Source organism: Rhinoderma darwinii, chromosome 4 (assembly GCF_050947455.1).
Source record: "Rhinoderma darwinii isolate aRhiDar2 chromosome 4, aRhiDar2.hap1, whole genome shotgun sequence".
Classification (NCBI taxonomy): domain Eukaryota; kingdom Metazoa; phylum Chordata; class Amphibia; order Anura; family Rhinodermatidae; genus Rhinoderma; species Rhinoderma darwinii.
In genome coordinates, this window is record NC_134690.1 from 321,238,863 (window position 1) to 321,263,967 (window position 25,105).

A 25,105-nucleotide genomic window follows, 5' to 3' on the forward strand; every position below is an offset into this window, starting at 1 on the left:
AATGTTTACTCAACATGATTACATTATTATGATAGTTCCTCACAAACTGCTATTTAATCCAGCTAGGTTAATATTCAGCTGGACCTGGACTCCTAAGGGTATGTTCACACGCTGAGTCAAAAACGGCTGAAAATTACGGAGCCGTTTTCAGAGAAAACAGCCTCTGATTTTCAGCCGTTTTTGAAGCTGAAAAAGTTTTTCCAAGACGTTTTTGGGGCTGTTTTTCTTTTGACACAATGAAGAACAGCTCCAAAAACGGCTCAAGAAGTGACAGGCTGGGTTCACACGACCTATTTTCAGGCGTAAACGAGGCGTATTATGAAAAAACGGTTCCAATACGTCGGCAAACATCTGCCCATTCATTTGAATTGGTTTGCCGACGTACCGTGCCGACGACCTGTCATTTACGCGTCGTCGTTTGACAGCTGTCAAACGACGACGCATAAAATGACTGCCTCGTCAAAGAAGTGCAGGACACTTCTTTGAAACGTAATGTGAGCCGTTCTTCATTGAATTCAATGAAGAACAGCTCAAATGATCGGCCGTCAAAGACGCCTCGCATAATGCGAGGAGGAACATTTACGTCTGAAACGACGGAGGCATCTGAGGGGTTTTTACTGCCCCTTTCACTTCAGTGTGCGGCGAGATCGCTGTAGCCAGTGTATTCCTATAGCAGCTGTGGCAGGTCTCAATAGCAATGCACTAATTTTGCCATATACTGCAATGTTGTGATATTGCAGTTTATGGCATAAGCGATCCAATGATCGCAGGTTTCAAGCCCCCTAGGGGGCTAAAAAGTAGTAATAAATTTTTTTTTAAAAATTCAAATCACCCCCCTTTCCCTAGATCACATATGAAAAATAAACATATTAGGTATCCCCGTGTCCAAAAATGCCTGATCTATAAAAATATTTTTCATATAGGGTGAACGCCGTAGCGGGAAAAAGGTCAAAATGGCTGAAATCTCAGTTTTTTTGCCTCTTCAACCCCCCAAAAAATGTAAAAAAGTGATCGAAATGCAACACATTCCCCAAAATGGTATTAATAAAAACTACATCTTTCCACGTAAAAAAGGACGCCTTACACAGCTCTGTACACAGAAATATAAAAAAGTTACGGGGGTTACAATATGGGGATGAAAAACATTTTTTGTTTCTATCAAACATTTTTTTAAAGGTACTAAATCCTAACAAAAACTATATAAATTTGGTATCACCGTGCTCGTACTGACCCACAGAATAATGGTAATTTGCCATTTTCACCGTACAGTGAACACTGTAAAAAAATAACATAAGAAAATGGTGGAACTGCTGTTTTTTTTGCAATTCCACCCCATTCTGAATTTTTTTCCAGCTTCCCAGTACAACACACATAATATTAAATAGTACCAACAGAAAGTACAATTTGTCCCGTAAAAATTAAGCCCTCATATGACAGTGTCAACAAAAACTAAAAAAGTTATGACTTTTTGAAGACATGAAGGAAAAACAAAAGCATAAAAATGAAAATTAGTCTCGTCCTGAAAGGGTTAACGTCCACTTAAAGGGGTTTTCCCACCAGGCACATTTCAGATAGATGCGGGTCTCACCTCTGAGACCCGCACCTATCTCTAGAACGGGGCCCCCTAAACCCAGTTCTACCTTCTTCTGTTCTCGCTACCTCCTGGCCACTTCCTGACTTTATAGTCTGGAGTTACGAAAACAGCGTAGTTCGCTGAGCTACGCTGTTTCTGTAAGTCCCATAGTGGTGAATCGCATTTACAATAGTTACGCATGCGAGCTACGCTGTTTCCTTCTTCATGGTAGGAATTCACCTGATTCTGTCGCATCACAGAGCGGCAGAACAGGGTTTAGGGGGCCCCGTTCTAGAGATAGATGCGGGTCCCAGAGGTCCCGCATCTATCTGACATTTATGACATATCCTGTGGATATGTCATAAATGTCCATGGTGGGAAAACCCATTTAATGCGTTCAGTGCCAGTGAGAAGGAGCAACTTTGAGAGCGCCAATTATTATTGCACAATAGCAGGAATAAGTCCATGTACAACAGTATTCAAGCAGTAAGGCCTCATGCACACGACCGTAGCCATGTGCACGGCCGTGATTTTCGGGTTGGCCGGCAGCGGACTGTCAGCCACGTGCCGCCCGCAAATCGCGGGCCATGCACATGGTCGCGGCCATTATTTTCAATGAGCCCGGACCGCAGAACACGGCTGTAATAAGACATGTCCGTTCTTTCTGCGGTGCGGGCTCCCGGGCCATACACGGACCGTAAAAAATACGGTCGTGTGCATGGCCCCATAGAAATGAGTGGGGCCGCAATTCTCCCGTGGATTTTCGGGGAATTGCGGCCGCAAAAGCACGTTTGTGTGCATGAGGCCTTAGGGTGCTACTAAGCATATGCATTTTTTTTTGTTATTTTATTTAATAATTCCACTTGAAAGTTGTTTTCTTTTTTAGTGATATAACTTTGCATAAAATGTCATATTTAATCATGGCACAACCCCTTAGATATTAAGAAATTTTATTTTTCCAGTCCGGTGTATTGACTGCTACACAACCCTTTTTGTTCGCTGTGTGTTTACCTTCCACTTTTATTTGTAATAAGGATTTCTGCAGTTCCCTTATTGATGTCCCTTCTGGGTTCAGGGAGAGGCCTAAGGGTATGTTCACACACTTAACAAAAAACGTCTGAAAATACGTAGCTGTTTTCAAGGGACAACAGCCCCTGATTTTCAGACGTTTTTTGAGCAACTCACGTTTTTCGCTGCGTTTTCGCTGCGTTTTTTTACGGCCATTTTTGGAGCTGTTTTCATTGGTGTCTATGAGAAAACGGCTCCAAAAACATCCCAAGAAGTGTCCTGCACTTCTTGTGACGAGGCTGTAATTTTACGCGCCATCTTTTGACAGCGACGCGTAAAATGACAGGTGGTCGGCACAGTACATCGTAAAGCCCATTGAAAGTAATGGGTAGATGTTTGCCGACGTATTGGAGCCGTTTTTTCAGACGTAAAACGCCTCCATTATGTCTGAAAATAGGTCGTGTGAACGCAGCCTTAGGTTCCCAGTTTTTAATTCAAGATTTTATTTTTTGTTTTTAGACCAAGCTTATATATTTAATTCAATGCTAATAAGTTTGTCTGATCTTTTTTTCAGACTTCAAAATATGTCCTTGACCCAATGTGTGGAGTTGGAACAATTTTGTTGGAAGCGGCATTGGAATGGCCGGTATGTAAATAAGCTGACAATATTGCCGATATAAAATTACATTCATTCAGCAATAAGGGAAGCTGACAGGTACCAGGTGAACAGATGTTCATAAAACAGTATATATGAAACTTAAAAAAGAAGCAAGCTTAAAATAAAATACTCATCTATACTATCTCTATCTAATTTTCTTTTTGTCTAATAATTGGTTATTTCTGCTCAATTCCTACATAATTAGCAAAATATTTGCTGCGCTGTCATGGGGAAACCTGAAACCCTTTGAAAGAAACTGGACCACGGAGGGACGATAAATTCCCCTCTTCATAATCCTTCTCCTATTCACACACATACCGAATTCCCAGTCCTCAACGATACCTCTATCCCCCCTCCCCTTTTTTTACAGACCCATTTGCACTGTTCTTATGTACAAGGCTCTAGGTCTTGGCCCTCAACCCTTATTTGTTATGCCCCATGCATACGACAGTCTGCGCTGGCCGAGTCCCGTCGGTGATCCGTGGAAAGATAGGACATATCCTATCTTTCCATGGATCGGCGAATCGGTTCAGTTTTCACATACCCGATTCACCTGTTTAAAGAGGCTCTGTCACCAGATTATAAGTGCCCTATCTCCTACATAATCTGATCGTCGCTGTAATGTAGATAACAGCAGTGGATTTTATTTTGAAAAACGATCATTTTTGAGCAAGTTATGAGCAATTTTAGATTTATGCTAATTAGTTTCTTAAAGACCAACTGGGCGTGTTTTTACTTTTGACCAAGTGGGTGTTGTAAAGAAGTGTATGACACTGACTAATCAGTGACCAATCCGCTTCATGCACTTCTCATTGTTCCTGCTCAGCATGATCCACAGCACAGTGTGATTGTGCAGTGAAAGAAGCTAGACTGGAACAATGAGAAGTGTATGAAGCTGATTGGTCGCTGATTGGTCAGCGTCATACACTTCTTTACAACACCCACTTGGTCAAAAGTAAAAACAAGCCCAGTTGGTCTTTAAGAAACTAATTAGAATAAATCTAAAATTGCTCATAACTTGCTCAAAAATTATCGTTTTTCAAAATAAAAACCACTGCTGTTATCTACATTACAGCGACGATCAGATTATGTAGGAGATAGGGCACTTATAATATGGTGACAGAGCCTCTTTAAGTGAATGGGTCCGTGAAAATTTTAGGGTGCCACTCGGATGCCGTTAAAAACGGTTCGAGTGGCACATCGTTCGTGTGCAAGAGGGCTTAGGATTGACCATCTTTTTATACTGTTGTAAGCCGTATGGAATTGTCCTGTACCCATACAGCCAATGAGTCAGAGCCTTATTAGCTCGTTTTGTGGAGGTATGTACAAAGTAAGACTAAGAATGTGCCTGGAATAAGAATAAAACCCATCTGGTAGTCTTTGCCAGTGGTTCCCAAACTGTGGTATGTGTACCCTATGGGTTACATGCCATGGGTCCATGCGATACACAGCAGGCATCCAGGCAATCTCCACTTATCGCTGTTTCATAGCAGGATGTGTACTGCGGTTTCGCTGCGATTTTCTGAAAATCACTGAAAACCTGTCAGAAAATGGCTCCTTCTCTAAGATGCATCCTGGTCTGCACAGGAAGGACCGTGGACAACTCCTGCCCTGTAAGTTTGCCTGTATGTGTCTATATGTGTTTGTGTGTAAACATGTATATTTAGGTGTCTGTATGTATATCTGTTTGTATGGGTGTGTATACATGTCTATTTAGGTGTCCATCTTTGGATGATACTAGGTTGGGAGCCAAATGCAAAATTAGAAATAATAAATATAATCCATCTCAAAGAACACCTAGTATTCCCAAAAAAACTGTTGCACCATGTTCATTCCTCAGCGGACAACGTGCAACTACTTTTACACCATCATCAGCATCCTCCTCCTTTACACGTCCTTCTCTCATGTCTATGCCAACAAATACACCTTCAACCCCAATAACCACGGGGATAAATCCAAATACAGATGTCCTAGGGAGAAATCTCATTTCTACACTGGGCACGGGATCAGTGATAAGTGGCCCTCCGAAAGCATTTCCTTTTTTAGGAATGCATCACACTCTATGGAATCAGACCAAATAGTACAGCAGGGCAATCACACCTCAGATGATTTACAGATATGTAATCTGTCGTCAATTCAATTGAGTCAACATCAAGAGACACTCTTACGTAAAGGTCTCTCCTACACCCCCACTTTTGCTTTTGATGAATTCTCCTGGGTTAAGGACATTCACCTTTTCGCCAGAAAGCTTGCTCTACATAAACATTTTAAGACCAAGACTAATGATAGATATCCATTGGATTCTAATGAACACAGGACTCCACGAGCCCTGGAGTATTTATCGGACGAGAATGAACACAGAGTCAGTGTGGCCACCGGCCCCTTCTCTTCTTTACACCTCAGATCACGGATGACACCTCCATTTGCACAGTATGCACATATTGACGTTTTTGTCAAACTGGTAAGTGCGGAACTGGGCAAACTGAAAACAAAAAAATTTGGGACTGCTGAAAATCTCAACAAAATGGAACTGAGTGCACTAGACACATTATGTAACAACAGTGAAATCATCTTAAAATCATCTGACAAAGGTGGTAACAGTGTCATTATGGACCGAGCTAACTATGCACTATGGTATACAAACTGTTAGACGACAGGTCGACGTACACTATCTTGAAGAACAATCCTACTGACCACTTTCTGTCAGAACTACGCCCTCTACTCGATGTTGCCAAATCTAGGGAATTAATCACCCTAGATTAATTTACATTTCTTTATAACCCTACACCTACTATATCAACCTTCTATGCATTACCCAAAATTCATAAAAACATCAGACCAGTTCCTGGGAGACCCATTGTATCGGGCAATGACAACCTGACACAGGGTATTAGCACATATGTTGATGAGATTTTGGCACCTTTTGTCAAGGCCCTACCTTCCTTCTTAAGGGACACTAATTACACCCTCACCAGAATCCAGGGGATTAATGTCACAGACACCACTTTAATTGCTAGTATTGATGTGGAATCACTTTACACCAATATTAAGCACTACTTAGGTCTTAAAGCATTTCAACACTTTTTGAACACTAAAGGGATTCAGTTTCAGGCACACAATACCTTCACTCTTTCTCTTCTCAGATTTCTACTCACTCATAATTATTTTTTATTCGATGGCAAATTTTATCACCAGTTGAAAGGCACAGCCATGGGCATAGTATATGCACCCACATATGCCAACTTGTTTTTGGGGTGGTGGGAAGACACTTTGATTTTCAATGAGGATTTACTTTTTTTCACATGTCACATACTATTCTGGGGGAGGTATATCGATGATATACTTATTTTCTGGGATGGTGATGTGACACTTTTTCTTGATTTTATGGATATACTTAATCACAATGATATTGGGATGAAATTCACCCATCGAATACACACAAATGAAATAGATTTTCTTGACCTTAAAATCTCTCTGGATTCTGGTGGAGGTGTCCATACCGACATCTTTAGAAAAGCAACTGCCACGAATAGCTTCCTACACTGGGGGAGCTTTCACCCGCCGGCACTGAAGAAGGGAATACCTATTGGACAGTATCTGAGGGCCAGGAGGAATTGCTCCGAGGAACAGACCTTCCAGGTTGAATGCAATGCTCTATATCATAAATTTCTGGCACGGGGTTATCCCAAGAAGATCTTACATAGAGCCTATGCCAGAGCCAGGGGTACCCCGAGAGAAGAATTGTTATATGGAAATAAAAACATAGCTAAAAACTATGATAAAAAATCTTCCACCATTAGATGCATAGGTAATTTTGACACATGTTCCATTCAGATTTCCAGCATACTAAAGAAACATTGGTCCATTCTACAGTCAGACCCAGACTTAGTCGATGTAATTTCAGAGATTCCCAATATTACCTACCGACGTGGTAGGAACCTTCGTGAATTTCTTACACGCAGTCATTACTCCAAACCGTTGATTTCTCGTAATACATGGATTCCATCGCCAACTGTAGGATCCTTCCCATGTGGCAGATGTTCCTTCTGCAAATATATGCCCAAGACCAAGATCTTCAGCAACCCTCTTGATGGTCATAATTACACCATCAGACAATTCATCAATTGCCAGAGCAGTGGCATTATATATTCTGCCAGATGCCCGTGCCCTAAGCTGTATGTGGGCAAGACCATACAACAACTCAGGAGAAGGATTTCCAAACACATGAGCACCATTCATACAAAAGAGGACACTCCCCTCTCTAGACATATGAGATCCTTCCACGAGGGTGATACCAGTGTTCTCCAATTCTGGGGCATCACCCAGGTAAAACTGGGCCCGAGGGCTGGCAATCTGGACAGAAAATTATTACAGGAGGAAGCCCGTTGGATACATAGGCTGCACTCTCTCATCCCCAACGGACTTAACGAGGGCTTTACTATTATGGCCTTCTTATAGATTCCCTCTGTCTAATCCATCACTTTCCTCTTTCTAAATCTATAAGTTTTGTATTGACTTTACCCTTAGACTGAGGTAGTACTGTCAGCAAGGACAACCCTCATAAGTCCAGTCATTACAATTCAGAAAATCTATATATTTTGTATATAACCTCTGATGTATATTTATATACTATACATTATACTCCTAATTTATTGTGTAATTGATACTAACGTACAACTTAATAAGCTTATTCATGTCTCCGTTCCTCCAACTATCTGGTTACTATCCTCTTCAGAGATAGATGTGATGATTGAAGTCCTAAATCGAGCGATCTACATGGTGTCTCCCTAACACTAAAAACAAACATATATATATTCAGTCATTGGCATATTGTCTTTTATATCCAAATTGACATCTAATGTAATCATATTGGCTGTCTCGCTATTTTGTATATAGCGATTAATGTTTTTTACGTTCACCTAAGATCTCCTCACGTCAGTGCAGGGATCAGTTACAGACATGACTCCTGCCAGGTGCACAGTCTATGCACTTTCTCTGCTTGCATAGATGCATCAGTATATACTCACATTATCCCTTGATGATGGCGGCGTTATTTGCAGTCAGTCATTGTAACTACTATACGCATGCGCGCAGAATACGCGAGGATTGGCTGCCAAGTTGTTGTATCCCATTGGCTGCTCGTTATGTCAATTGACGGACATGTAGGCTCGTCTCATTGTATCAGCCCTGATTGACTTTTACTTGTGATGACAGACTCGTTTGCAGCGTGCACGAGTCGATATTAGGAAGCGGAAATGAAACGCGTTCTTAGTAGCCCCAAATATCCCCTGAGGACGCTGCTTCAGCAGCGAAACATGTCGGGGGGGCTATCTTCTTTTTAATGCTCACTGACGTCCCAGCAATCGAATCTACTTCAGTGTGACTTGATGTATAAACGTCAGTCTGCAGCTGCCGAGTTAGTCTGTCACGCTGTACTGTAGTGACACGCTACAAACACTCATCCGACTTCCTATGATGTGCTGGCCGTCTTTGTATAAATTTTAACCCTTTGTTTGTTCTACGTCATTTAAACTATACTAATATGAAATGTTAAATACTTTTGTGTCAAAAAAGACAAAAGTATAATAGGTATGATACCTTTATTGGCTAACCATAAAAGTTCTATATGCAAGCTTTCAGAGCACAGAGGCCCCTTCTTCAGGCAGTTTACAAATGAATGACTTAGAAAAAAGCACAACATTTAGATGTTACACAAAGACAATTGGTACATGAGGTGATACATCATTAAGATAAGCCGGGGCAATAAAACTGAGGTTATAGGGGTGATGACTTAGGAGTTAAGGCATCTGGAGTCAGTCTGATGGGGGACGTGACTATACTAATAACTATAACTATACTAATAAAAGTTATATTTTATCTTTCACCTATTACGCCTAGTGGTTGGGAAATTGGGATTTTTTGTGCTCAGGCATAGTAGTTGTTGTGAAATATATCCCTGCCAACCACTAAGGGTCCCTTTGTTATTTCTATATGTGTGTGTATACATGTGGCTGCAGCGGTTACATGGGATGAAACGTCGTCCCAGGAGGCCGGCCTGGAAAAAGAAGCAGGGAGTTCTGGGTAAGTATGAATTATTATTTTTTCTGAGTTGCGATTTTTGCGGCAGGATCTCTGTGTTTCTGCCGCAAAAATCGCAACACTTGCAGCACGCAGCATAAATTGACATAAATTGCACCGCATGTCAATTTATTAACTTTGTCGCAGCGTTTATTTTCCGAGTGTGGGCATGAGATTTTCAAATCTCAAATGAAAGAAAGCAGTTTTAATTTTATTTTTTTACAGCGTACACATCATAAATGACGCTATAAAGTTTGATGTGCAGGTTTTTATGGTCGCGACAATACCGATTGTTTGTATATTTTATTTATTGAGACTTTTATTTTAATGTTTATTGTAAAAAAAAAAATGTGTATTTTCTTTTACATTTTTTTCTTTTACTTAACATTACTTATTTTTTTGGGTTTTCTATTTTTAAACTTTAATGTACTGGCATATATCTATATGCCAGTACAATAGCCCGTGTACACATGCAGTTGTTAGGACATACCTAAGTATGCCCTAAAAACAGGAAATCTGGTCAGACAGCCCTGGGGTCCTTCAATGGACCCTGAGTTGTCTGCCCATACATGGTATGTCCCTAGATCGCGTCACAGGGAATCTTTTTGACGCGATCAAATGGGTATCCCCCTTCTAATTTTCCCCTTGAATGCTGCGGTCAGCTTTTATCACAGCATTTAAGGGAATAGCGGCAGAGATCAGAGTATTCTCTGATCTCTGCCGTTAGAGCGGGGCTGCGGCTGTGTAATACAGCTATTGCCCTGCTACTGACAACTAATGAGCGGTGACGCCGGCACTGAAGACAGAGAACATGGGTGTGTTTTGCAGTTACGCCCGCCATGTTCCCTTTCTTCAGGGACGGTGCCGCTGCTCATTAGTGCAGCGCCGGCCGCATCAAATCATGTTGACTGCACGTGCACACTTGTGGTCAGGAGCGGGGCAATGGCTGTATTACACAGCCGCAGCCCTGCTCTGACTAAATTCATGCGTTAGAATACTAATCTGTGCAGCCGCACAGCTTAGTATCGAAATACATGAATTAACGGTATTGAACCGATGCACGGCATCGAAATAATATCGATATCTATCTTTCAATGCATTTTTCAACCTTACAGGTGTATTTTGGTGTATGTGTTTGGATGTATACATGACTGTACTATTGGATATGCCTCATAAAATAAGTGTTAGGGTATGTGCACACACACTAATTACGTCCGTAATTGACGGACGTATTTCGGCCGCAAGTACCGGACCGAACACAGTGCAGGGAGCCGGGATCCTAGCATCATACTTATGTACGATGCTAGGAGTCCCTGCCTCGCTGCAGGACAACTGTCCCGTACTGTAATCGTGTTTTCAGTACGGGACAGTTGTCCTGCAGCGAGGCAGGGACTCCTAGCATCATACATAAGTATGATGCTAGGATCCCGGCTCCCTGCACTGTGTTCGGTCCGGTACTTGCGGCCGAAATACGTCCGTCAATTACGGACGTAATTAGTGTGTGTGCACATACCCTTAGGGCTTATGCATGTGAATAGGCCCTAACACTGATTTTCATTAGGCATTAAACAGGTTTTGCTACCAGAGACGTTTTCAACCCTTCCCGACATCAGCCTTATGCTGCCTGTCAGTGTAAGGCCGTGTTCCCACGGGTCGGATACGATGCAGTGTATCCAACCTGGAACCCGCAGCACATTCCGTCTAAAAAAAACCTCACCACATTGAAGAAAAAAAAGACATTTATACTTCTCCCGGCCGTTGTCATGGTGACGTGTTCCTCCTTTGCCGTCTGATCCATCCTCCCTGGATGACTCTGCAGCCCATGTGACCGCTGCAGCCTGTGATTGGCCGTAGCGGTCACATGGGATGAAACTTCATCCCAGGAGGCCGGACTGGCAAAAAAAAAGAAGGGAGTTCTGGGTTACATAGTTACATAGTTACATAGTTAGTACGGCTGAAAAAAGACACATGTCCATCAAGTTCAACCAAGGGAAAGGAAAAGGGAAGGAAAAATTTCTACACATAGGAGCTAATATTTTTTTGTTCTAGGAAATTATCTAACCCTTTTTTAAAGCCATCTACTGTCCCTGCTGTGACCAGCTCCTGCGGTAGGCTATTCCATAAATTCACCGTTCTTACTGTAAAGAAGCCTTGTCGCCTCTGCAGCTTGAACCTTTTTTTCTCCAGACGGAGGGAGTGCCCCCTTGTTTTTTGAGGGGGTTTTACAAGGAACAGGATTTCACCATATTTTTTGTATGTGGCATTAATATATTTATATAAGTTAATCATGTCCCCCCTTAGTCGTCTTTTTTCAAGGCTAAATAGGTCTAATTCTTTCAATCTTTCCTCATAACTTAGATTCTCCATGCCCCTTATTAGCTTCGTTGCTCTTCTTTGTATTTTTTCCAACTCCAGTGTATCCTTTCTATGAACTGGAGCCCAGAACTGAACTGCATATTCTAGAAGTATGAATTATTTTATGTCGCTGTGTTTCTGACGCAAAAATTGCAACATTCGGATTCAATGGGGAAAACACGCAACAGAAAATCAGCGAAAACGCAGCATAAATTTACATGATGCAGATTTAAATTCTGCACCGCAGGTCAATTTATTAACATTGTCGCAGCGTTTATTTTCCGCAGCGCGCGCGTGAGATTTTCAAAATCTCATCTATTTTGCTGCTATTGTAAATGCTGCGGAATTTCCGCACAGAATTCTGTTGAGGAAATTCCACAGCATTTACGTGTGATTTTTCGGCCGAAATTTCCTGCAGACAACAGGGCGAATACGCTGTGTACCTTTTACGTAGCGTGTCCGCCCTGTGTGAACTTATCCTAAAACTTACAGTCCCTAATAGGACTAAAAAAGAAAAGTTAAAATTTTTTTAAATAAAATGTACAAAAATAAGTTTCAAGTTGAAAAAATAAAGATTGCGTTTTTCCCCATATACCGTATTTTTCGGACTATAAGACGCACATTACTAAGACGCATCCAGGTTTTAGACCACAGAAATAGGAAAAAAATTATTTCACATTTTACTACTTTTACAAATAAAAAGCAATTTGTTAAAAAAAAAAAAAATAGTCTTGTTTCATCACATTGAGAGCCATAACGTTTATATTTTTTCAACGATTGAGCTGTAGTTTTTATTGGCACCATTTTTTTATCACTATTTATTTCATTTTTTTAGCGCTAAAGTGACCAAAAAATAACAATTCTGGTGGGGGTTTTTATAAAAAAAATGTATTCACCGTGCGAGTTAAATTATGGTATATTCTAATAGATCGGACTTTAATGGATGCAGCGATACCAAGTTTTGGGTTTTTTTACATTGTGCTTGGGGAAAAATGGAAAAAGTTTTTTTTTTTTTTTAAATCTTTTAATATTTGTAATTTTTTTTACTCTCCTGAAAATTGATCTAACTTTCTTTTTTTTTACACATTTTATTAGTTCCCCTAAGGGACTTCAACCAGTGATCGTTAGATTGATGGTACAATACACTGCAATATATGTATGAGTTACGGGAGCAGCGTAACTCACTGAGCTACGCTGTTTCCGTAACTCCCATAGCAGTGAATGGCAGTTACAGAAGCAGCGTAGCATGTGAGTTACGCTGTTTCAGTAACTTGACATGTAATCCAGTGGCCTTGAGAGCAGAAAAAGCTAGAACGGGGTTTAGGGGGCCCCATTGTAGAGATCGGTGTGGGTCCCAGAGGTGAGAACCGCATCTATCTGAAATTTATGACATATCCTATGGATATCAGAAAAAAGGAGATTTTTGAAGCAGCACTAGTCCCGAGTATGGTGCGGTGCACGCTGTCAAGCCAGGCAAACCCACTCCAGCACGATGTATATCCAAAGAAGTAGTAGGACAACAGCACACGTCTTCAAATCATCAAAGTGGTTTTATTGTCAAGACATCCACAAACGACAAGCAACGTTTCGACCCATAGTGAGTGAAGGGTCTTTGTCAAGCCTAACATTATGTCTAAAAACATCGTTATAAATGGGTGAATACAAATGATCACATGGCCCATTCCAACCAGTGAACATCGTGAATCTGGTCTCCCAGGTGAAGCATACATTAGTCTTAATGACATACATCAAATAGTTATATAATCTTCAAAAACGTGCAAAACTACAATGTGTAATACATCTTTAATACATCATCATCAATAATATATCAATCATTGTTATTACAATAGAAAAGTGAAGGAGGAAAGTTCACCACACTCCAGGTTCCAGCTACGATCACAGAGCTCCACTGTGCATGCTCAGCAATCAATCATCTCTGCTGTGCAAAAGATAAAGATCAGCGTTCGATCAAAAATAGTGATCAAAGTATGTATAAATGTAAGACATCCTCAGTCATAACAGGAATCCATCATACTGCAGCTCCATATCTGTATATTTTGAGGCAAAATTAATTCAATAATTAAAAACGTCTTCACTCTGTATAAGTCACATGTGAACAGGGCAGACGGAGGGAGAAGGGATCAGGTTCATATTACTTCATGATATCAATCACTAGAAGTTAAATATAAGACATCCTCAGTCATAACAAGAATCCATCATACTGCAGCTCCATATCTGTATATTTTGAGGCAAAATTAATTCAATAATTAAAAACGCCTTCACTCTGTTTAAGTCACATGTGAACAGGGCAGACGGAGGGAGAAGGGATCAGGTTCATATTACTACATGATATCAATCCCTAGGAGTTAATGTCATCAAATACTATTTAGTGTTAAACCGCCTACATAAATCGGATCACCGAAGGGATTCAAAAACTTTCTAGGGAATGCTTGTAACTTCTGTCCGACAAATCATGTTGGACAATAATACCGCACGAAACACGAGATTTATATAATGATGATAAAAAAGCCTTCATTCCGTGATGTTAAGTCACATGTGAACAGGGCAGACGGAAGGAGAAGGGATCAGGTTCATATTACTACATGATATCAATCACTAAAAGTTAGTGTCATCAAATACTCTTTAGTGTTAATTCGCCTACATAAATCGAATCACTCAAAGTGATTAAAAGACTTTCTAGGGAATGCTCGTAATATCTGTCCAACAAAACATGTCGGACACCTATACCGCACAGAACACGAGATTTATATAATGATGATAGAGCATCAACCATAGCCCACCCAATCAAAAAACCACTATACTCAAAAACATTGCATAAAAAATACAGATGGATGCCAACATGAAAGGAACCGCTATAATCTTCGTTCTGATCATAAATCCGCTGGCGTGTGGTGAATAAACCTCCATCACGAACATGCTCAAATCTGTAAGAAATATTCCAAAAATATCAAAACCCTCAGGAATACAAGACGATGCAAAAAATAGATGCTACACAATGTGTCAGAAATCACCCATCAAGTGTACAATATTAAAAAAATGTTAAAAACAGCAATGGGATTTCAAAGTCCAGGAATTATCTTGTATTCTAGATTCAAACCTTTGGGGTATAGGGAATCTAACTCAAAGATCCAACGTAATTCTTTCTTTTTCAATAGCTTCTGTCTATCCCCTCCCCTCCTGAGTATCGGGACACAATCTATTACCCTAAATCTCAATTGATTTAACTGATGATTCTTTTCAATAAAATGCCTTGGTAATGGAAGTTCCATCATTTTCTTTCTGATTGTACTTTTATGCTTATTAATTCTCAATTTAATAGGCATAGTTGTCTCTCCTATGTAAATCAATGAACAAGGACATGTAATCATATATACAACGAAATCTGAATTGCACGTAAATCTGTGTCTGATATTAAAGACCCTCCCCGTATGTGGATGCTGAAAACTATTCCCTTTCACAATATTATTGCAATTGCAGCAATTCAGACAGGGAAAATTACCATTTTTGGGGGGGCAAAGTAGTAATTGTGTATTTTTCTTTCTACTACCCACGTCTGACTTAACCAGTGTGTCTCTGATATTCTTAGTCCTCCGATATGACATAATAGGTGGTATTCTCAACGTGTCAATCTCATTATGTCCCTTGGACACTATAGGCCAATTCTTTCGCAGAATATTACCTATGCGACCACTCAAATTGCCAAAAGTTGATATAAATGGTATACGTTCAACTTGTACACCCTTAATATTGGATTCCAAACTATTGTCTAGTCTATCCTTATGTTTCTGTACAAGTTTCCTAGGATAACCTCTCTTCGTAAATTTCGCGTACGTGGCCCCAACGTACGCGAACATCTTCATGTCCACCTTTTGAGGAGGAGTATGTCTACACCTCTCCCCATATGGGTCGCATCCGCTGCTGGTGGAGATTTATTGATGACATTTTTGTCATATGGGAAGGTGATAGGTTGGGTCTTGATCAGTTTTTGTTAGAACTTAACACACATATTCCAGCTCTTCAATTTACCATGGTTTGTTCTGATCGAGAATTACAATTTTTGGACACTTTGGTACAATGGAAAGACGGAGTATTTTCCACAGATTTATTTGTGAAATCCACAGACAGAAATAATCTCCTTTTATATAGTAGTAACCATCCTAGACACATGATTGAGTCGTTACCATGGAGTCAATTATTGAGGGTTGATAGGATTGTGTCAGATACTACACAGAAACAAATTAGGTTGACTCAGATGTGTAATAAATTTACGAAGAGAGGTTATCCTAGGAAACTTGTACAGAAACATAAGGATAGACTAGACAATAGTTTGGAATCCAATATTAAGGGTGTACAAGTTGAACGTATACCATTTATATCAACTTTTGGCAATTTGAGTGGTCGCATAGGTAATATTCTGCGAAAGAATTGGCCTATAGTGTCCAAGGGACATAATGAGATTGACACGTTGAGAATACCACCTATTATGTCATATCGGAGGACTAAGAATATCAGAGACACACTGGTTAAGTCAGACGTGGGTAGTAGAAAGAAAAATACACAATTACTACTTTGCCCCCCCAAAAATGGTAATTTTCCCTGTCTGAATTGCTGCAATTGCAATAATATTGTGAAAGGGAATAGTTTTCAGCATCCACATACGGGGAGGGTCTTTAATATCAGACACAGATTTACGTGCAATTCAGATTTCGTTGTATATATGATTACATGTCCTTGTTCATTGATTTACATAGGAGAGACAACTATGCCTATTAAATTGAGAATTAATAAGCATAAAAGTACAATCAGAAAGAAAATGATGGAACTTCCATTACCAAGGCATTTTATTGAAAAGAATCATCAGTTAAATCAATTGAGATTTAGGGTAATAGATTGTGTCCCGATACTCAGGAGGGGAGGGGATAGACAGAAGCTATTGAAAAAGAAAGAATTACGTTGGATCTTTGAGTTAGATTCCCTATACCCCAAAGGTTTGAATCTAGAATACAAGATAATTCCTGGACTTTGAAATCCCATTGCTGTTTTTAACATTTTTTTAATATTGTACACTTGATGGGTGATTTCTGACACATTGTGTAGCATCTATTTTTTGCATCGTCTTGTATTCCTGAGGGTTTTGATATTTTTGGAATATTTCTTACAGATTTGAGCATGTTCGTGATGGAGGTTTATTCACCACACGCCAGCGGATTTATGATCAGAACGAAGATTATAGCGGTTCCTTTCATGTTGGCATCCATCTGTATTTTTTATGCAATGTTTTTGAGTATAGTGGTTTTTTGATTGGGTGGGCTATGGTTGATGCTCTATCATCATTATATAAATCTCGTGTTCTGTGCGGTATAGGTGTCCGACATGTTTTGTTGGACAGATATTACGAGCATTCCCTAGAAAGTCTTTTAATCACTTTGAGTGATTCGATTTATGTAGGCGAATTAACACTAAAGAGTATTTGATGACACTAACTTTTAGTGATTGATATCATGTAGTAATATGAACCTGATCCCTTCTCCTTCCGTCTGCCCTGTTCACATGTGACTTAACATCACGGAATGAAGGCTTTTTTATCATCATTATATAAATCTCGTGTTTCGTGCGGTATTATTGTCCAACATGATTTGTCGGACAGAAGTTACAAGCATTCCCTAGAAAGTTTTTGAATCACTTCGGTGATCCGATTTATGTAGGCGGTTTAACACTAAATAGTATTTGATGACATTAACTCCTAGGGATTGATATCATGTAGTAATATGAACCTGATCCCTTCTCCCTCCGTCTGCCCTGTTCACATGTGACTTAAACAGAGTGAAGGCGTTTTTAATTATTGAATTAATTTTGCCTCAAAATATACAGATATGGAGCTGCAGTATGATGGATTCTTGTTATGACTGAGGATGTCTTATATTTAACTTCTAGTGATTGATATCATGAAGTAATATGAACCTGATCCCTTCTCCCTCCGTCTGCCCTGTTCACATGTGACTTATACAGAGTGAAGACGTTTTTAATTATTGAATTAATTTTGCCTCAAAATATACAGATATGGAGCTGCAGTATGATGGATTCCTGTTATGACTGAGGATGTCTTACATTTATACATACTTTGATCACTATTTTTGATCGAACGCTGATCTTTATCTTTTGCACAGCAGAGATGATTGATTGCTGAGCATGCACAGTAGAACTCTGTGATCGTAGCTGGAACCTGGAGTGTGGTGAACTTTCCTCCTTCACTTTTCTATTGTAATAACAATGATTGATATATTATTGATGATGATGTATTAAAGATGTATTACACATTGTAGTTTTGCACGTTTTTGAAGATTATATAACTATTTGATGTATGTCATTAAGACTAATGTATGCTTCACCTGGGAGACCAGATTCACGATGTTCACTGGTTGGAATGGGCCATGTGATCATTTGTATTCACCCATTTATAACGATGTTTTTAGACATAATGTTAGGCTTGACAAAGACCCTTCACTCACTATGGGTCGAAACGTTGCTTGTCGTTTGTGGATGTCTTGACAATAAAACCACTTTGATGATTTGAAGACGTGTGCTGTTGTCCTACTACTTCTTTGGATATCCTATGGATATGTCATAAATGTCCTTCATGGGAAAACCCCTATAAATGCCGCGATCGCTATTGACCGCGGCATTTAACTAGTTTAACAGCCGGGAACAGCGTGTCAGCTGTAAAACACAGCTGACACCTGCAGTGGATCGAGCGGACTCAGCGAATGAGCCCGCTCCAAACATCACCCTTCCATGATGTGTCGGCAAGTCATGGGTCGAGAAGGGGTTAAGTAAGGAAGCGGTCAGGGGACAATTGACTGCCGACTATAAGACGCAGGGAGTTTTTAGCAAGATTTAACCTTGCTAAAAACTGCGTCTTATAGTCTGAAAAATACGGTAAGTCTTTTATTATTAGAAAAAACAAACTAGACATAATTGGTATTGCTGCGTCCATAACGACACAAACTATAGGGTTATATTAACTTAATGCGGTTTTGGCGCAGTTTTTACCGCATCGTAAATACACATAATTTTTTACCGCGATTTGCAAATCACGCCAAAAACTCACACGTTTTATCGTTGAGGTTTTTGGCCAAAAACGCTGCAAAACCGCACCGTGTGAATACACCCTTAAACTATCACTTATTTAACCCTCAGGGTGACCACATAAAAAAAGAAAGCAAGAAACTATGACAAAATTCCCAAAAATTTTATAAAAAGTGATCAAAAAGTCACATGTAGCCTAAAATCGTACCAATAAAAACTAAGGCCCGGCCTGCAAAAAACAAGTCCACACACACCTTTCTCGACAGAAAATTAGAAAAGTTATAGCTCTTAAGGGTATGGCGGCACAAAAAATAAATGATTTTTTTTAAAGTAATTTTATTGTGCAAAAGCTGTAAAAGAAAAAAAACCCGATATCTATATGGTATCTCTGTAATCACACTCACCTACAAAATAAAATTAACATGTAATTTATACTGCATGGAGAACAACGTAAAAAAAAAACCTAAAACACAATGCCAGATTTTCTCATTTTTGATCACCTCACCTTTCAAAAAATGTAATAAGAAGTGATCATAATGTTGGATGTATCCCAAAATTGTACCAATGAAAACTACAGAATGTCCCACAAAAAAGAGCCCTCACAGATCTCCATCGATGGGAAACTTATGGCTCTTATAAGGCGGGGATGAAAATACATTCTAATGTGCAGGCCAGAAGGCAACATTCCTTTAGTTTCATGAAATGGTTATCATGTCCCTAATATTTGGAATTAGAATTAGAAAAGTGATTAAAAACACAAAAAACATTAATTTAATAATAATAATAATAATAATAAAAAAAAACAAACATTCAGAAGTGTACATAGTCTTTAAACTGTAATTCCATAACTTTTTAAGGGCTTTTTTTCCCCAGGAAGTTTAATAAACTGTAGTTGGGCTTAACCCCTTCCCGACATTTGACGTACATGTACGTCATGGAAAGCATTGACTTCCCGCAAAATGCCGTACATGTACGTCAAATGTTTGGCACCGGCTCAGAAACTGAGTCGGTGCCATCATCACCGGATCTCAGCTGTATCTTACAGCTGACATCCGACTGTAACGGCGGGGACCGAAATTAGCTTCGATCCCCGCCATTAACCCCTTAAGTGCAGCGCTCAAACGCGATCGCTGCACTTAAGGTGTTTGCAGCTCATCGGAGCCCCAGCAATGAAATTGCCGGGGTTCCGGTGGCTGCAATGGCAACCGGAGGCCTAATACTGGCCTCCCGGTCTGCCTAGCACCGAAGCCGGTCAAGATCCGCCCGGCGGCGGAGCCTGATCGGCTTCCGTAGCTGCCGGCAAGATGGCGCCGGGTCAGGAGCTGATCCGGCGTCATCAGCGGTGGATGTCAGCTGTACTGTACAGCTGACATCCACCTGTAACGGCAGGAACCGGAGCTAGCTCCGATCCCTGCCATTAACCCCTTCGATGCAGCAATCGAAAGCGATTGCTGCATCGTAGCGGTTACTAGCAGATCGCCAGCCCTGACAGGCAATCGGGACTGGCGACTGCTGTTATGGCAACAGGAGACACAATGGTCTCCTGCTCTGCCATTACGGAAGCCTATTAGGCCCCGCCGGGAGGCGAAGCCTAATCGGCTTGCTGTCAGTGAATGACTGACAGATCTAATACATTGCACTACATAGGTAGTGCAATGTATTAGAAAAAAAAAAATCTGACCGTTGGACCTTCAAGTCCCCTAGTGGGACTTGAAGAAAAGTGTTAAAAAAAGTATAAAAAAGTGTAAAAAAGTGCAAAAAATAAAAGTTTGAAAACAATAAAAGTTTCAAGTAATCAAATAAAACACAATCCCCCTTTTACTCTTATCAAGTCCTTTATTATTGAAAAATAATAATAAACCATATGTATTTGGTATTGCCACGACCGTAACGACCTGAGGTATCAAAATATTGTATTATTTATTGCACGCGGTGAACAGCGTAAAAAAAACCGTAAAAAACGTTACCTGAGTTTCTGTTTTTTAGTCACTTTGCCCTACAAATATTAGAATAAAAAGTGATCAAAAAGTCGCACGTATCCAAAAATGGTACCTATAAAAACTATAGCTCGTCCCGCAAAAAACAAGCTCTCATACACCTCCGTCGACAAAAAAATTAAAACGTTATGGTTCTCACAACTTTGCGACAGAAAAAAAATACATTCTTTTTACAAAAGTAATTTTATTGTGAAAAAAGTTGTAAAACATAAAAAAATGCTATAAATTAGGTATCGCCAGAATCGTACTGACCCACAGAATAAAGTTAACATGTTGTTTATAACGCATGGTGAACGCTGTATAAAAAAACCGAAAAAAGCTGTGCCAGAATTACATTTTTTTGTTTACCTGGCATCCCAAAAAATAGGATAAAAGGTGATCAAAAAGTCACATGTACCCCAAAATGGTACCAATAATAACTACAGCTCATCCCGCAACAAACCAGCCCTCATACCGCTACGTCTATGAAAAATAAAATTAGTTATGGCTCCAATAAGTCAGGAAATAAAAAAATATGCAGTTGTGCCCGAGGGGAACATTTCTTCTGTTTGAAGAGGCAATTTATCAAGGACCTATAATTAGGGAACCAGGAAAGGGAGGGCCCAAACATATCCGCTGGAAGCGACGGTGCCCGTATTATACCAGGACAACACTTCCCAGCAAAATTCCTCAAACTACAAAGGTGCAGAGTGTGGACCAAAAGGGGGATAAGAAATTACACCATTTATCAGTGCGACACTGGCCTGTGCGGAAAGGATTGCTTCACAGCGTAACACACATCTATGGATTATTAATTTTTTTTCATACCACCTGACTATGCCCCTTATATACTCCGCCCCGCTTACATGTACCCCCACATTATAAAACACCAGCAATACTCAAACAAATTTAGTACCAAGCAAAATCCGCTCTCCAAAAGCCAAATGGTGCTCCCTCGGCTCTGAACCCTACAGCGTGCCCAAACAGCAGTTTCCTTCAACATATATGGCATCGTCATACCCGGGAGAACCCTTTTAACAATTTTTGGGGTGTGTGTCTCCAGTGTCATAAGCTTGGCATGACATATTTGCCACTGAATGGCATATCTAGGGAAAAATATAAATTTTTAATTTGCACCATCCGCAGCGCATTCATTTATGGAAAAGACCTGTTGGGTGAAAATCCTCACTACACCTCTTAATAAATGCCTTTAGGGGTGCAGTTTCCATAATGGGGTCACTTCTCAGGGGTTTCTTTTTATTATTTCACATCTGAGCCTCTGCAGTTGTGAACCAATACTTTGTAAATCGCCAAATTAGGCCTCCACTCCGCATGGTACTCTTCACTCCTGAGCCCTGTCATATGTCCAGGCAAAAGATTAGGGCCACATGTAGGGTGTTTCTAAAACCGGGAAACACCGCATAATAATTAGAGGGCTGTCTTGTTATGGTGGCACAAGCCGGGCACCACATATTGGCATATCTATGGAAGAAAATCCCATTTTCACTCTGCAACATCGAGTGAACACTAATTTCTACAAAACACCTGCAGGGTTAAAATGCTTACTACACCCCTTGGTAAATGCATTGAGGGGTGTCGTTTCCAAAATGGGGTCACTTCTGGGGGGTTTCCACTGTTTTGGGCCCACAGGCGCCCAGAAACCAATCCAGCAACATCTGCACTCCAAATGGCGGTCCTTTCCTTCTGAGCCCTGCCGTTTGCCCAAACAGCAGTTTATGACCACATATGGGGTATTGCCGTACTCGGGAGAAATTGCTTTACAAATTTTGGGTTCTTTTTTTCCTTTATTTGTTGAGAAAATGAAAAAATTTGCGCTAAAGCTACGTCTTATTGAAGAAAAAGGACTGTTTTTATTTTCACTGCCTAATTCTAATAAATTCTATGAAACGTCTGTGGGGTCAAAATGCTTACTACACCCCTAGATGAATTCCTCAAGAGGTGTAGTTTCCTAAATGGAGTCCCTTTTTTGGGCGTTTTCATTGTTATGTCCCCTCAGGGGCTTTGCAAATGTGACATGGCCTCCGCAAACCATTCCTGCTAAATGTGATCTCAAAAAGCCAAATAGTGCTGTTTCCCTTCTAAGCCCTGCCGTGTGTCCAAACAGCCGTTTATTACCACATGTGGGGTATTGTTTTACTCGGGAGAAATTGCTTTACAAATTTTGTGGTGCTTTTTCTCCTTCAGTCCTTCTGGAAATGAGAAAAAATTAGCTAAACCTAGATTTTTTTTGAAAAAATGTCGATTATTATTTTCAGGGCCTACTTCCAATATTTTCTGCAAAAAAACTGTGGGGTCAAATCGCTCACTATACCCCTAGATAATTTCCTCAATGGGTGTAGTCTCCAAAATGGGGTCACTTGTGGGGGGTTTCCACTGTTTTGTCCCCTCAGGGGCTTCGTAAATGTGACATGGCCTCCGCAAACCATTCCTGCTAAATGTGGACTCCAAAAGCCAAATGGCGCTCTTTCCCTTCTAAGCCCTGCCGTGTGTCCAAACAACCGTTTATTACCACATGTGGGGTATTGTTTTACTCGGGAGAAATTGCTTTACAAATTTTACGGTGCTTTTTCTCCTTCAGTCCTTGTGGAAATGAGAATAAATTAGCTAAACCTACATTTTCTTTGAAAAAATGTAGATTATCATTTTCACAGCCTACTTCCAATAATTTATGCAAAAAACCTGTGGGGTCAAAACGCTCACTATACCCCTAGATAATTTCCTCAATGGGTGTAGTTTCCGAAATGGGGTCACTTGTGGGGGGTTTCCACTGTTTTGTCCCCTCAGGGGCTTTGTAAATGTGACATCGCCTCTCAAACCATTCCTGCTAAATTTGAGCTCCAAAAGCCAAACGGCGCTCTTTCCCTTCTAAGCCCTGCCGTGTGTCCAAATATCCATTTATTACCACATGTGGGGTAGTGTTTTACTCGGGAGAAATTGCTTTACAAATTTTGCGATGCTTTTTCTCCTTTAGTCCTTGTGGAAATGAGAAAAAAAATCGCTAAACCTACATTTTCTTTGAAGAAATGTTGATTTTAATTTTCACGGCCTACTTCCAATAATTTCTGTAAAAAACCTGTGCGGTCAAAATGCTCACTACACCCCTAGATAATTTCCTTGAGGTGTCTAGTTTCCCAGATGGGGTCACTTTTGGGGGATTTTCACTGTTTTGGCACCGCAAGAGCCCTTCAAACTTGACATGGTGCCTAAAATATATTCGAACAAAAATAAGGCCCCAAAATCCACTAGGTGCTCCTTTGCTTCTGAGGCCGGTGCTTCAGTCCAGTAGCACGCTACGGCCACATGTGGGATATTTCCTAAAACTGCAGAAACTGGGCAACAAATATTGAGTTGCATTTCTCTGGTAAAACCTTCTGTGTTATAAAAAAAATTGTATTAAAAATTTATTTCTGCAAAAAAATATGAAATTTGTAAATTTCACCTCTACTTTGCTTTAATTCCTGTGAAATGTGTAAAGGGTTAAGACATTTTCTAAATGCTGTTTTGAATACTTTGAGGGGTGAAGTTTTTAAAATGGGGTGACTTTTTGGGGGTTTCTAATATATAAGGCCCTCAAAACCACTTCACAACTGAACTGGCCCCTGTAAAAATAGCCTTTTGAAATTTTCTTGAAAATGTGAGAAATTGCTGCTAAAGTTCTAAGCCTTGTGAGGTCATAGAAAAATAAAAGGATGTTCAAAAAACTATGCCAATCTAAAGTAGACATATGGGGGATGTTAATTAGCAACAATTTTGTGTGGTATTACTGCCTGTCTTACAAGCAGATACATTTAAATTGAGAAAAATGCTAATTTTTGCAATTTTTCACTATAGTTTCGTGTTTTTCACAATTAAATACTGAATGTATCGACCAAATTTTACCACTATCTTAAAGTCCAATGTGTCACGAGAAAACAATCTCAGAATCGCCCGGATAGGTGAAAGCATTTCAACGTTATTACCACATAAAGTGAAACATGTCAGATTTGAAAAATGAGGCTCTGTCAGAAAGGTCAAAAGTGGCTAAAGAGGGAAGGGGTTAAAATAGAAAAATTAAATTCTCAATATCTTTACATTATTTTCTTTATGTAATGTGTCCCATGTTATGTAACGTTAATGATAATAAGGATCAGTGGTATCTCAGAAAACTGGCAAGAGGACAAACAAGAATTGGTAAGGTAAGTTTATTGAAGAGTTTATTATTTTTCTACTTTAGGCCCAACCAGAACTTTTTCATGTTCCCAGAAAACCCTTTTAACGGTATATTCACACAGGTCAGATACGCCGCGTAAAGTATACAGCGTATTCAAATTGTGGTGCAGATTTTCACCA

At 40.0% G+C, this 25,105-nt stretch overlaps 1 protein-coding gene across 2 annotated transcripts in view; it reads left to right on the forward strand.

Moving 5' to 3' along the window:
• Positions 1-25,105, forward strand: part of THUMPD2 (THUMP domain 2 tRNA and snRNA guanosine methyltransferase) — a 102,439-nt gene that overhangs the window by 71,933 nt on the left and 5,401 nt on the right. For both annotated transcript variants that reach the window (XM_075864420.1, XM_075864421.1), the window contains exon 7: positions 3,156-3,227. In XM_075864420.1, coding sequence (XP_075720535.1) covers positions 3,156-3,227 — 72 coding nt within the window. The remainder of the gene's footprint in view (positions 1-3,155; positions 3,228-25,105) is intronic.